The 16,279-nt window shown below is 37.2% G+C and overlaps 1 protein-coding gene across 5 annotated transcripts in view; it reads right to left on the reverse strand.

Annotated features, from left to right (window-relative positions):
- Positions 1-16,279, reverse strand: part of brd4 (bromodomain containing 4) — a 133,971-nt gene that overhangs the window by 49,187 nt on the left and 68,505 nt on the right. For 2 of the 5 annotated variants that reach the window (XM_056454103.1, XM_056454102.1), the window contains exon 1: positions 14,962-15,553. The exons of the other annotated variants lie outside the window; for them this stretch is intronic. In XM_056454103.1, coding sequence (XP_056310078.1) covers positions 14,962-15,062 — 101 coding nt within the window. In that variant the 5' untranslated portion in view covers positions 15,063-15,553. Of the gene's footprint in view, positions 1-14,961; positions 15,554-16,279 lie in introns of those variants that run through there. 5 annotated transcript variants of the gene reach the window in all.

Consider the following 16,279-nt stretch of genomic DNA (forward strand, 5'->3'; position numbering starts at 1 on the left):
AAATGAAGTGCGGTTAATTTTTTATGTCGATAGGCAACGGCTGAATCAGCTGCATATTGTGCACGAGTGTTGCTGTTGATATTGGTATAATTTTCATATTTAATGATAATTCAAGATTTGTGAAGTCATTCAGCACTGGATAACTCATAACCATAACCACTAGCCTCTCCTCCATCTTCAAAAGTGTCCATAGTAGTCTTGACAACACAAAAACTGCTGTTGCATCAACGGAAACGACGCCTCTGCTTTCATTTGATTGGAGAATTAAAAAAAACACACTACTGACGTGACACGCTTTTTCACTTCTTTTCAATTGCGAGCACACAGCGTACAACAGCAAAAACGGGAGGCGCAGCAGGCGGTTAAAATGTAAGGTGCACAGGGCAAATACACAAAACACTCGCAGCTGTTAGTAAACCATTCAAAAGATGCACCTCCTAACGTAAAAAAAATGCATTCAGTGTGATCCGCCCCTAAATCTGTTGTGGTGATTTTACAGTTGCTATGGTGACAACAACTACAGTAATACAAATGACCCAATACTGTAGTTAACTGTTATACTTCAATAATCCAGTTGAGTGTAGTAAAAACTAAAGTCTGATACACTATTTATTACAACTTATCAGTTCACTATAGTTAATACTACAGTATGCTGGAGCATTCATTAACAAAGTGTTGTAAATATTATAATTTATATAGAGTAGAATATACTTTACTATAGTAGGGGTTCAGAAACAAAATTATTTACTTTGAATTACTTTGGTATTTTTTCACTGTAAAAAAATCTTGAGTTCCACTCAATTCCTCAACACAAATCTATTAAGTTAAATTTAAATTTAAGTTGATTGAACTTGAGTTGTCCCAAAAAAAAAATAATAAATAAAAAAATCAAGAATTGTGCTGATTCAGCTCATTTTTAAATAAGTAGTTTAAACAAGCAGTAAAAATCTTGTTTTGGGAGAACAATTCCCTTAAAAAATTTAATATTTAAAAAAGAAGGTAGTACGGAGGGTTCAAAAAGCATGAAACTGATTTTATAGTGCTCTATAACCGCTGACACAATGTTCCCCTCAAAGTAACTAATATTCCTTTCATCATAAGCCAGAGACTGCGTGCTCTAGTTTGTCTACAAAGCAGACTTTAGATATCACCATGTCAAGCACAGAGTTTGCGAGTGACTCCTGTAATCCCTAAATGATCATAATCATGTCACAGAAAGTTGTTGACAGAGCTCAAGCAGTATTTACCCAGAACTTTCCTTTAAAGCCCCTGAGGCCTCCTGAATTCACCTAGTCACAAAAGAGCTTGACACGGAAGAGTCACGAAATGAACAAGCACATCAGGAAATTCACATGCCAATGCGAGACCAAACACACGCCAACTGTATTGTACCAGCAACACGCAAATGAGCTGTTGTGACTGGAGTGAAAGTGGAGCGATCACACACACACACACAGGCTGTGCGGAAAACACATCTGAGATATAGGAAGAGCTCGCACTTAAGTGGCAGACTGGATCTGGAAGTACTACACGACCCCAGCGTGAGTTTAGTCCAGCTGGTGTAACGTGCGCACACAAACAGATGGCCAATAACCGCCAGAACCGTGTGCTGCTCCGACTTCATTCAACACGCTTATAAAGATCAACAGCCAAATAATTCATTCAAACACAGTGGGGATTTTCTTTCCATGACAAACAAACTGCTTCATTAACCACTCAACAGTTGTTATCCAGCTGTTTCAGGCAGATCTCACGTTATGAGAGTCTAGAATAATGGTCAGAAGACTTGTAGACTATCGGCTGATAAACACAGTGCAGTATAGCACCCCTTCTCATACTTCAACCTCCACATCAAAGTTCCTGAAAGCAAAGAAGGTCAAGGTGCTTCAGGATTGGCCAGCCCAGTCACCAGAGATGAACATTATTGAGCATGTCGGGGGTAAGATGGAGTAGGCATTGAAAATGACTCCAAAGAATTCAGTCGTTCCTATAACCTGGTGGAGACTTTCATAGACACAATGATGTTTCTACTATACAAAACATATATTCTATCCCCCTATCCTTAAACTCAACCCTTACCCAATGTGAATTTTTACATTATCAAAATACTTCATTGTGTGTGATTTATAAGCATGTTTACTAATACTGAGGTCTCCACGAGTGCATTCAGGTATAAGTCCCCACTAGGATATAAAAACAAGCATACACACACACACACACACACACACACACACACACACACACACACACACACACACAAGACAATAAACTCACACAAATGCAAGTCAGGCTCTGAATTTTCCCACTTTGATAAACATGGGAAAACTTCCTCTGGTGTAAAGTCCCCTCGCTAGTGTTACTTTCACTTTCATTTACTGCATGTTACTCTCTTCAATACAAGCAAATGGGATCCTACCCTGCTTGCATAACTTCTATTCTAGTGATGAAACAATTGAGTCACTTCACATGACTTTTGACATCCTTGGCTGGAATATTTTATCTAAAATTGGTCACAGAAACTGAAAAAATGATGAGGGTTTCGGACACTTGGGATAAACAAGGTCACAAATTTTAGAAATGTAAGAAAATTGCCTTTCAAAAAGTGTGGAAAGGCTGAAATGAACAAGTACAATCTTATACCAAAGCACACAAGTAATATAACAGTGTAGAGAATGTAGATTCAACCACTTGGTATCGGAAACGCATTCTGTTTTTTTCACTTATAAATCAACAAGCTTGATGTAAATTAGTCTGCTTACTACACAACAAACGTGAAAAGTAAATTGGAGCAAGACTGATTTCAGTCTAAATGTTTGATGAGCTTGTTAGCAAGCTGTAAGTGTGAGCTAGATTATACATGGTGTGTGTGTGTGTTCACTGCTGTGTACATTATACAGATATGGTACAGTTATATCACTTACTAAACAGATGTTTTCGACAATTATGTTGTGTTGAGCTGCCCAATATTTGTGGTTTACAATAATATCTTAATTGTCATTTTGGCAACATGTGAGCTGACATTAAAGCATGTCACGTACTTTGCAAGAAAATAAAAATAAAACACATCTGAGAGTGCAAATGCATTGACTAGATGAAGCTTACTAGAATAAAGTTAAATGTAACCCTCTGATACAATTTTTTGATACAAAACAAACAACAATACAAGTTATACTTGGGTAATATCACACAAGAAAGAGTGCCGTTTTACACAGCAGTGGAATAAACAAGAAAACAAAAATGTATATTGCGCAACAATTTTAGACAATGCTGTCTGTTTTAACTGTGTTGAAAAGAAAATAACTCCAAAAAAAAACAGAAAAGGCGTCTCATTTATAAACATGGCATACACACAAATCAGCAATGGAAACATGCGTGTACCGTTTCTTGCGCAAAGACTGTGATTAATAGAAATCATCAATTTATCATTAATATACTTGTTTACAATTATACATAAAAACCATAATACAATTTAAATATATACATGGAACTACTCTAAAATCCATTTTCTAATTTTCCAATGAAGTCTTAAGCCGTTAAACAGTGAGCAACATTATTGATTGATTGATTAACTGACAAACACTGATTGATTGAATAACTGACTGAATGATTGAATAACTGACTGAAACGCTGATTGATTGAATAACTGACTGAATGATTGAACTGACTGAATGATTGAATAATTGACTGAAACACTGATTGATTGAATAGCTGACTGAAATATTGATTGAATAACTGACTGAATGCTTAAATAACTGACTGATTAAATTAACTGAAACGCTGATTGATTGAATAACTGACTGAAAGATTGATTGAATAACTGACTGAATGATTTAACTGACTGAAACGCTGATTGATTGAATAACTGACTGAATGATTGAATAACTGACTGAAACACTGATTGATTGAATGGCTGACTGAAAGATTGATTGAATAACTGACTGAATGATTTAACTGACTGAAACACTGATTGATTGAATAGCTGACTGAAAGATTGATTGAATAACTGACTAAATGATTGAACTGACTGAAACGCTGATTGATTGAATAACTTACTGAAACGTTGATTGATTGAATAACTGACTGAATGATTGAACTGACTGAAACGCTGATTGATTGAATAACTTACTGAAACGCTGATTGATTGAATAACTGACTGAATGATTGAATAACTGACTGAAACACTGATTGATTGAATAGCTGACTGAAAGATTGATTGAATAACTGACTGAAAGACAGAATGATTGAATAACTGACTGATTGAATAACTGACTGAATGATTGAACTCACTGAAACGCTAAAGGATTGAATAACTGACTGAATGATTGAATAACTGACTGAATGATTGAATAATTGACTGAAACACTGGTTGATTGAATAGCTGACTGAAAGATTGATTGAATAACTGACTGAAGGACTGAATGATTGAATATCTGACTGATTGAATAAGTTTGAAATAGTTTGAACAATATTGAAAGTCAGTGTCGCAAAATACACTTACTGTAACTTCCATATGATCGATGTTTATAAACTATTAATTGATTGAATTAAAAAAAAAATGCATGTATATCGTGATAATTTTTTTCATGATATTATTATCAGGATATGAGATTACTTTTATTGTGGTGTGAGATTTTTGCACTATGTGAATCAGTACACAAAATTCTTGGTTAGGTACGCATCTTGGGTTTTAAGTCGGTCATGTTCTATTGATATGGTTAGAATGAAGATATTTTTATTAACATTTGTTTCAATAAATGTTGTTTTAATAAAAGTTTAAAACTATTTTAAAGAAAAAGTCTGCTTGGTTTAACTTTAAAATATAAAACTTTTCTGTCATATAATGGTGACAGTTTAAAATATGTCCATGGTGACATCTTAAAATATGTCCATGTAAGAACTACAGTACACACTTTCATTTTCAGTTTCATTTGGATCACCTTTCATTAAAGTTGTCCTAAAACTATTGAACAACGCCTATTCTTGTCCTAGTACAATTTTGAAAAACATTTTTGATTCACTTTGAATGTTGATTGAATTAAATGTTGAAAAAAAAAAAAAAACATTCTGTACTCTTCAGTATACATGTGCACTGAAAGTCCTATACCAAGAATGTTTGATATAAATATGTAAATAATACCACACCTACTGTTCAATTATCATTACTGATAAATTGCCAAAACGTTATCAGTCAAACACTTCTAAAAGATGAGATGAAACCATTCAAAAATCTGACCTGACCTGTTCAAAACAACTGTCCTAGATTGATGAACAGGGCAACAACATTACAGCACTGTTAATAACAATGACTTTCAACATAACTAATAACAGTGCATCACAGTATTGTTTGTGTGTGTATAGTTACAGAGTTTTAATAAATATTTTATTACTTTACGCACAAAGCAGCCACAAAAAAAGTACCATGTAAACATTTAATTTTTACTCAAGCAAACATTTACAGGACTTTCCAAAAACAAAAGGAAAACACTGGGAAATTTTAAAACTAATTTTAAAATAAAACTGACGTTGGCTAGAACTCGAACTAAAAAATAAATGTGTATCATAGAGAAAAACGTTTGGCTCAATACAAGTAAAAGTAATGGTTGCAGCCTTATTAAAAATCTCTACCAAGTGCCCTAACCAGAAGGAACAGTACAAAATTCCTCAAAACTAAAATGCGGTGTATAAATTTCACAATCACACCTTATAACCAGAGAGTACAGTGTGTACAGGAGTTGTATGTACTGCTTGCTCTCACAATGTACCGCACAGCATAAAACACACACCTAATGCTTCACTAGAAAGGAATTTTATGGTTGTCCTCGTGGAGCTTAAGTGATGTGTCAAAGAATATCCCACGCTACACTTCAACAATCAGCCTCTCTACATCCTTATTTGATAATTGATGTAGATGAGGAGCCAAAACAGAAGCCTAGCAGCTGTCAAAATAAAATATTGCCTACAAAGAAATTTCTATCCATTTGGGAAAAGATCTCATTTTTAAGGGAAATACAGCAAACAATGTAAGCAGATATGTGATAGAAGCACATATGAACCACAGAACTCTGGAAAATGGCCTAATAACAAAATGAGCATAAGTCAGTTTCTGAAAGCAGGAACAAATCTGGGTTGTAATCTGCAAAGAGAAATAGCATATCTTTATCATTGTGCAAATTCTCATCAGTGCTAAATAGTCAAGCTCTTCTTTCCAGTTAAGATTTATCTGGAGTTACATATCGAGATACTGCATTAGAATGAGTCATATACTGAACACATAATGTACCGATGAACAATAACTCTGCTATAGATATCACATCTGATGTGAAAATAGGATGATTCACTTTAGAATGCATTTTTCATTAGTACAGCAGTTCTCAACGTCTCAATCCAAAAGGTACAAATTCACAAAAATTGTCTATAACAAAACTATAAAAATGTAAAAAAAAAAAAAAAAAAAAAATAATAATAATAATAATAATAATAATAAAAAGATGTATTTTTAAAAAGTGCCTTTTGCTTTAAAAAAATGCATTAATAAAATGTGGAAATTGAGATTTAATTTGATTTTCAGCATGTTAATGAACAAAAAAAACCCAGACCATGGACATGAACATGGTGTAAAATACTGAGCTGTCTAATTGACGAAATGACAGTGTTCCATCAGCTGCCCAAACTTCTGTTTCCAAATGGCGTTTGACATTTACACTTTACAAATACAACCAACTCGTTACTAATCAAACAGAAGAGAGCAAAATTAATGCATGCCTCAGTCCAATACTTTCTGAAAACTCGTTTTTCTTTGCCAACTTTACTTTTCTGGAAACCCACACCAACTGAAATGCTCACTGCAGTGAAGTGGTCAAACATTTACACCATGTTCCCACTCATAAAAAGATGCATTGTCAGCAATCTGATCACAAGTGGACAAAGGAGTTTCCACCTGGCCTTTAAAGGCATTTCTTTTCACCCCTTTCAACAACTTTTCTGATGGCAGGGATTTGCCATCTTGGATTTTTTTTTTTTATCTAATACTGCAAAAGGTGATGCTACTTTTATAGTTTACAAGAAAAAAAATTATATGTATTTGTTTTCGTAAATGAGATTAAACATATCACTGGTAAGAGACTATTCTACTATATATTTTTTGGAGTTCAACACAAAACCTAAGATTATCAATGACAACCTGACTTCAAGTTATAAACAAAAACCAGCACTGAGCTCTTTAGCTACATGTTCAAGAAAAATAAACTAAAACACATAACATTTGTTGGTTGCACTCAGGATTCGCAATGAATCTAACATGGTATATTCTTTTAATGCGATGTTGTTAGCCAAACGCAGTTGCTTGGTCATAAAATGACGACACCTTGCTCAGAGCATATTAATTACGCCAAAGTCCCTTTGAGGCAAGACATTTCACTCGGTGGCCATTTTTGAAATGCCTCTCGGGCAGTATGCTCAGGCATTCTGTCTAAATGGGGAAACATCAAATTCTCCAAAACAGTTTGCCAAGCTTAGGATTACGTTACATATTTGGAATCACCAATAAAATTAGACAACATCTGTCTCATAAGTTTTGTTCCTAAACGTCAGAATCAAACAAAATCTGATTATTTTCAGGTAGCCCGATCTTTAAAAAAAGGAACGAGATCACGACACCAACCTCATTTGTCCGTTCTACGCATTCTCATCCTCTAAATAATGATCGTCTGATCACACTGCTCTTCTGAAGTAATTCACAACTTGTTCTTGATGGTAAATCTCCTCCAGAAATGACAGTGACTCCTTGTTTACAAGTTTGTGTGCGTTTGAGTAGTTGCTGTCATGTGATGTGCGTTTGACAGGACGAACAGTACATCGCGTTCATTTTATGCCGATTACAAAATCTAAAAAAATTGTTATCAAGTGCACTTCAGTTCAATTAAAGGTTTCATTTTAAGCTTTATGTGGATATTTCTTTGGTCTGTGAAGCAAGTATTTGCTGAGATTCTAGTGCGTTTGTTGACTACCAAACTGTCGTAAAAGCTCACGTCTGATTCGAGCTTTTCCCTGGAGAAACGTCAATTTATAGCGATCAATGATTGGCTCCTGTACTAGTAGGCAGGGCTTCATTCACCATATTGACCGTTACACTTTGTGAGTGACATGTCTTGTGTATTCTATAGTCTTTGATTACGCTTAGAATTGCCATTTTGCTTTATAAAATATAAACACACTTTTAAACACTAATGTTTAGGTCTGGTAGCTCACCAGCATGGAAGGTCCTGCCAGATTGCCAAGAAAAAATACAAATGTGCAAATCAGAATCAATAAGAGAAATGAAAAGATTCGATTCCTAGTCCTAATCATGACAATGTCACACAGGAAAAACTCTTATTTTAGACCATTGCAGTAAAGACATGAAATATCTAACAGGCTTAGACTAGATTCAACTTTGTCATTACACATGTACAGGCAACGAAAGGCAGTTCATCAAAGTAGTAAATCCACACATTTAATCACTTACAATTAGTGCTCTTGAAATATGAAATGGAGATGGGTCCAGATAGAAAGCTCTCAGAGTCTGGATTAGACTTTGAGAAGCCCTGCACTAGTTCTTAAAAAACTATCAAACAAACCCTCTGCAGTCCACACATCTGAGGCACTGCTTGCATCTGGTATTAAAGTCCACATGAACTGGAAGCTGCAACTATTTATTTATTTTTTGTATTGCAACGCAGTTCCTAAAGAAGCATAATATTAAATGATAAGACCGTGAACATGGCTTGTTGTTTCCACTGCAAGCTGACTGAATATATTAAAGTAGGCATTTCATTCAGAAAGATGGGGAAAAGGGTTTGGGGAGAGTTATTATAACCTAACAGACACCACCATTTCTGTTTGTTGTCAAAACTGACAGCTGGAGCAGTGTGGCTAGATATGTTAGCCACACCCAATTCCTAACATGTACGTAATCTGACAGTTTAACTGAAAACAAACAGGAAGTGCATTTTTGACATTTTAATTAAAGATTAGAAGGGCAAACAATTTTTTTCCTTAATGATATGCACAGATAAATAGTTCACCCCAAACTAGCTAACAAAATCATCTGCTTAGTTTTAATTTCAAGGAAACATTCAGATGCATTTTTAATCCCAAGTAGACAACGACAAATAAAACTGCTGAAGTTCTCATTATACTTTCCATCTACTGACTGATTGTGCGATAGTTATGGGGTGTTACAGAAATAAATGCACCAAAAACAAGTTATTCATACTTTGCAACATTGCCAAAACAAAGCAACACCAATTTAAATCATATTTGGATCTTCTGCTTTTCATTCTCTTGCTTTCCTGCTTGTTTGTAAGCCGCATTTCATGTTTATTCATCCAAAAGTAGTTGTGTATCATGTAAATTCAAAAAGTGCACAGCCACAAAAGATGCATCTGAAATCAAGTTAATACTAAGTGGAAATGCTTATGAGCCTCGGCTGACCACTTGTGACAGAATTACTGAAAACACATTATTAACAGGTGGAAGAGAAGCCGAAATAATTAAAAAAAAAGATTAAACTAAAGACCTAGTCGGAGTCAGAGGAAGACAGACTAGGATAGAAACTGGCATTTTAGTGGGCCATTAAAATCCCAAAATACTTTCAGCTGAATTAAACTGGAGAGCTAGTTTAAAGAAGAATTGTAATTTATAATCATATTTCCAAGCAAGACTGATCAGTTTTTGACAGGGATTGAGAATTTTATGAAATGGCTTTTGAAAAAAATATGGATGAAAGGCCAAGAATACAAAAAAATTTACATAAAAATCACTTGAAATTTATTATCCAATAAAAGAGTGAGAATAAACCATGATGGAAGCACATTTACTGAGTAAATTCTTCTATGTGCATTAAAAAAAGTTCATGTGCCTCAATGGATCAATAAGGCAGGAGGATCTCAATGGCAGCAGCTTAAATTCAGATTGAATGATCAGAAGAGCCTGAAAAGTCCAGTCACAATATTATCGTTTAATTACCTTCCAGAATTGTCTAATATGATTGACATCGGCATAAATTCAAGATATCGCAGTGGGTTCCCCACTTCTTATTGTGATACATTGTTGCTTTATTTGCAAAAGTTTCATCCAACATTCAGATTTTTCACTAAAGTGAAACTTAATACTTGGAAACAAAGCTACTGTAAAGCTGCTTTCAATAAAGCAATCCATTGTATAAAGTTACATGACTTGACACCAGTGCCAAATTGCAGAGCTTGTATAAACATTCATATCTCGATGATCAGAAGATTCTGAACTGTCATTTTTATATGTTGATTCATCAAGATGTCACACTTAGCAGTATGGATGGTGTCAGAATGTTTGCTAACAGTATACCACTGCAGAGGTATTTTAAACTCTATCAATACAAACCCATAAAATAAAAATGCCATGAGGTATCACTGTCTTTAAGACTACTAAATTACTATAATGCAGCAACCTTATGAAATATGGATGGCAGAATCTTGTTTTTTTCTGGCGCTCACATCATCCACGGTGAATAAACTCAGTCTGTCAAAATCCATTATATCGCTACAATAGTTAAATGTGGACACTGCTAAATTATTTTTCCTTGTATGACTGACATTTATTGGGTTTGCACAGCTGTCAAAATACAAAGTGTAATACTGATCAGTCTAAAATATTGAAAGCTGTACTGATGGTATAGCATTTAGACTAAACCAGTCTAAAAACAATTTCACATATGGAAAGGTAGGTCTTACAAATTCCTTTTATTCCACAGTTAACAAGGTTAAACAGGCCCGTCCAACTAAGTGAATTGATGTAATAAAATGTTTGATGAGTACCATGTTGTCCTCTTACAACATACACGATCCATTTTTTCCTATTCCAAACATTTTAGCTTTATTGAACTAATTTAATCCATGTCCCTTCGCAATGAGACATGAAAGTAATAAAAATACATTTTTATACATTGCCATTTAAAATGGCATTGAGAGCAAAAGGCAACAGGTCTCATTCATATCTCTGTGGATTATTTACATGTACTCAAATGAGAACATCTCACCAAGATTACTTTAATTCACAGCACATCTACTTATATACAAATTTACTTTACAAATCAAATGTAATGAATTTACTAAGCTTTTACGTTTATGCTAGTCCGTTTGTCCTTATCCCGAGGTCTCCATAATCCTGGACCAGGTCGTATCCTGAGTAGAAGCTGTGCTATTCAGGGAGGAGTGGAGAGCATGTGACTGATTCGTGACAGACCCAAGTGACAGATGAGTCTTCGCATTGATCCCATGGGCCAGTATGATCACCCGCTGGTGACCTACTCACACCTGCAGCTTCTCCACGATGGACGTCCAGCTTTCTCCAGAGCCTAGTCAGCAGTTCTGCACAAGAAGTGTGGCCAGAGAAGAAATGATTGTGCTCAACTGAGCCTGGTTTCTCTCAAGGTTTTTTCCTTCACTTTCATCAATTGGTGAAGTTTTGTTCCTCGTCACTAGCTTGTTTGGTTTGAAGCTTGTGGAGCTGCGCATCAATGGATTTGCTCTTCAGTGTTTGGACCTTCAGCAGTGAAAATTAAACTACACTGAACTGAACCAAACTTGAACTCTGAAAACTGGACTGACAACGTTTCAATTGACTAGAATTTCTTTGTCAAGCTGCTTTAACACAATCTACATTGTAAAAGCGCTATAGAAATGAATTTGGAGTATTCTAAATGAGCAAACAGGTGCTTGATGCGATGCTACGATCGGCTCACCAAACAGGGTTTTCCATAGCCTTTATCCAGCTTTATATACATGCGTTACCTCAGAGCTTGAGCCACAATGCACCTTTTCATACTCCTATATGATGAGACGTATACAAGATCAAAATTCCATGCATAAAATGACATCTTGACACGGGAACCCAGAGTGATTTTTGCATACAAATAGTTTGAATTGGCCCTGCATTTCTCTAATAATTTTTAGTATTAATGAACAGGGGTTGTTAAAACATTTTTAGCCTTGTTTGATTTCATACATTCAAGTTTGGCATCGATGACCGAAGAGTCTAAATTCAAAACTTAAAATTCAACTTGTTAATACTTGCGCAAACTTTGTTTTTAATGGTTTTTGGAAGGAAATTTGAGGGTGCTCAATACTTGAAAACAATATCACAAAGGCCTTTATGTAAACTACAAAAGCATGGTTTTATAAGAATTGCAATGATAAATGCTTGTGCAAATTTGGTCCTGGAGGGCCAATGTCCAGCAGAGTTGAGCTCCAATTTGCTTTAACACACCTACCAGGAAGTTACATGGACATCGGTAATCAAATTATTAATCTAAATAAGGCAGTAATATAATTAAAGTGTTTATTTGAATTGCTTTTTAATGTTGCTTTCGTGTTCTGGTATTAAATGTTACACAGGCCAATTAAAGTCAATACATCAGCACTATTCAACCTTTCATGAAGTTTCAAGTTCCATTTTTCCATTTCAGTCATCCCCACAGCAACAAACTCTAAGGTACTGGATTAGAGTATGTTGTAAGGACTGGAAGGACAGTTGTTGTAATGGAATTTGATGCCACAAATTCTAAATTTCCCAGACAGCATTTGTAAAGTTGTACTGGGTGATGGAGGGTGTGACAAGTCTCAAGGAGTTCATGATGAACTTGTGCCCTTGGAGATGTGGGTGTCTGCTCCTGTACTGGACTCTGTAGCTCCAGAAAAGTGTCTGTATGGCTTATCCTATCGCAAAACAAGGCAAAATGTTGGTCTATTACCAGATATTGCTGCATAATCTTTATAGTTAAAGTGTTTACATGTCTGTACTGCACTACAATAATGAGAAGAAAATCAAAATAGTCCACAACTTAATTTAATTTGTGTTTACTACTATTATGACTTTAGTCAGATTAAAGAAATAAAAAATCTATTTCTATAGTTGACTCTTCATCAGAGTATTAGTGTTCGTATAAACGTACTGACCATTCCAACATAACCTTGCAATTTTTGCACCAATGGACAACTTAGTAGCAATGCTAAAACGAGGTTTGTAAGTGCACTTGGTGTTGAAATTTTCAACACACTCTGATCAACATTATTGACTACTAATTGTAAATGAATCAAACCCACTATACAAGTGCAACAGGTTTCACAATGCTTTACAAACTTGACAAAAATGGCACAAATCTCAGGATGGTTTTATGAATCCTCCCCACCAAAAATCCCATGACCACCATTGAGTGACAATAACTGACCCGGGGCATCAAACTTCCTGCCCCAAACATTGTGTGGAATAAATGCTGACCTTTGAACTGGACACAGATCACAAGATACCACTATGGAATGTGCGTGAGAGGAAGTAGCTCTGGTTACCATGAACCTGAGCACACACACTAGCAAATCTGGTTCTACAGGCAGGCCAAGCCCAACCATGACACATAAAAGGTAGGGTGTTAAAAAAAACTGATGGCAAACAAAATGGCCGCATGCCTAACGAAAGTAAACAATTAATCATTTATGCTTACTAGGAGTTTCTCAGGACAGAAAGCTCCAGGCTCCCAGAGGAGGTCTAGGTATAGGACCGGGGCAGCAGGTTTATTTGCTTGAAAGCATATGCATGAATAATAAATGAAACTGTAGCGAGTCGGTTGCTCAGGCCAAGAGTCCCACCTCCCTCATCCATCTCCCCTCTCCTCTTTCACACTCCTGTCTCGCCAGCGCTCCTCCTGGGAGCTGATCTTCCTACATCTCAGCTGCCAGCAGCAAGGAGTAAAACCTTCTTACTTCACAGTTGTGTTTGTGTACTCCCAATGTGGAGGGAACTAATCTGTACAAACATGGGCACTATGAAAACAAAACATAGGTGTTTTTCCTTGCTTGGACATTTGCCGGCTGCCTTGCTGTGTTTGTTCTAGCTCTTTGATCAGAGACCTGAAATGACTCAGTCAGAACAGGCTCTAACAAATGTCTATTGGAGAACGGAGCCTGGCAGCGCTGCACATGGTAGGCATGTGCGCAATGTGACTGGAGAACTTTTTTCCATTGCAGCAGCTATCCGGCTGCAACTGTTCCACATGCCTCACGCGACTCCAACCCCAGGCTGGGAATGTCCAGCTCACATACATTCACATGCCTTAAGGCCATTTGTTATGCGAAGAGGTATAGTATGTGAATATTCAAGAGTGACAAGGTTTCATGGAGGAAGCATTTAGTCCCTTTGATACAGCAGTAATGGACACCTAACATACACAGTCAATTTAAAGCAAGTGACTAAGTTGAATTGGTTTTCTAAAAGGACTGTCAAGTTACTCAAGTGAAAAACAGTAAAAATTTTACAACCTGACCTAATGACAGCACAGAAAGAAACAGGTCCTACTGAAAATGTGGAGCATAGTTCCATTTGACCATTGGCCTGATAAACTGATAAGTTTAGTATTGGGAAACATTTACAAAAGTTCTCTCTGACACTGTTCAGTTAGGTCTGAAACTACATGAGCCTTCATATAATTTACATTTGCTTATTTCCAGTGACCATTTACTGAAGTTGCTAAATCATAGCTTGCTGAAACCTCTGTTTCTGCCACAACAAATACACCACCCCCTTCTTCCTCTGAAAAACCCACCCCCTCTCCCTGCTTACTCACACACCCCCTCTCTCCCACTGGGTGGCTGCCTATTTGGGCTTTTTAGCTTTCTTAACAACAATACCACCTTTAAAAACACTGTCTTGAGGCTATTCTGAGAAAAACTTCCAATAAATGGCAAATACTTCTGACCTGACAGTGACAACATAAAATGATATAAAGAGCTAATCAAACCAAATGACTCCCACAATATCTGAAGATCTGTGTGAATACCAACTCAATCAGAAGCAACATACAACACAGCAAGCAGTGAGTAGAGATAAAACTCAAGAAAACAAGCTGTTGATTAGTTGTGTAATGTACAGAGAAAGCGAGCTTATCAGTTTTACCTTTTAACAGGGACGGAGCAATGTGCAATTTTTTCCAAAAGGGCATCCAGTGTCTGAAAATCCAGCAAATCATTGGATTTGGAATGCATTTTGTAATCCATTTAGGAGTTCCTCTCGGCACAAAAGCAAAACAGAAAGGGAACTAGGAAAGCAAGAAAAGTTCGTCACTCGATCCCAAAACACAGTGACTTCTCGCTCTCAAATCTCCAGTTCTGACGAACGCGCCCCAAAATCCACTGTGCCAAATACATGTTAATCCATAGTTAGTCCACCATAGTCCTGAGAGAAAGGTTTGGCGATTCCTGAGAAGCAGAGAATAAGCGAGAGGCGCAGAGGCCTGAAGCCGGCTGGATATGTTAGCTCTGAGCGCCGGTCGGCTCTCTACCCCCTCCCCCCGTCGGCAGCACAACGGCCCAGTTGCCACAGGCACTTCGCCCCATTGTGTGTCAACCCGAGGCCCTGTTCACACAAACCGCCTCAAGCCGGAAGCCAGAAAGTGGACGGAGAGGAAAAACGAGCAAAGACGTCTCCGAAAAACCCAGAATGCGCACTTTCTTTCTCTCACTCCCTCGCCGAGAGAAGCGTGCTCTTACTCAACAGTGAAAATGGCTCTGGCGCTTCCTCATTGAGAAGAGACTCTACCCACACACCCCTCCCTCCGCTGCTCACTCGTTCTCTGACCCCTCCCTTCTCTTTCCCCATCAATAGCTTGAGCACTCTTCACCCTCCCTCGCTCTCTCTCTCTCTCTCTTCCTGCCTGCCTGCCTCTTTCCCTTTTCTCAGCACACACACACACACACACACCTTTAGCTCCCCACCCCCTTCCTCCATCAGTTTCGCCTTCGCCCTCCCCCACTTGTTCTTTTCAGACCGATCTCCTGCGTGCCTCCCCCCACTACAACGAGAGCCACCTTATCTGCTGTCTCTCTGCACATTTACACGTCTAGACCGCACCGGCAAAATAAAAAAAATAAAAAAACACGCACGCACGCAATACACTGGGGCTGCCCAAACCAGCATGCAGGAACTACCTTCTGTACCAATCTACACAGATGCCCAAAGGGAGGGTTTACAAGAGAGGAGTAGATGGAAACCGAGTGAGTGGACCTGTGGGAGGGTGAATGAAAGGACATCAAGGAGATAGACCTCCATGAAAATACATGTGAATAGTCCTTGGACACTGCTCACTTACTGCAATGGGATGTCGATTTGGGTTGTGTCAACAGAGCGGGAGGAGTTATGCAAGGTAATTATCCATTCACAAACTTTGATCCAGGCAGCCTCAAGTTTGGTGTGCAAATTATGAGCGGTTCTCATT

The sequence above is a fragment of the Danio aesculapii genome, chromosome 3, assembly GCF_903798145.1.
Source record: "Danio aesculapii chromosome 3, fDanAes4.1, whole genome shotgun sequence".
Lineage (NCBI taxonomy): Eukaryota > Metazoa > Chordata > Actinopteri > Cypriniformes > Danionidae > Danio > Danio aesculapii.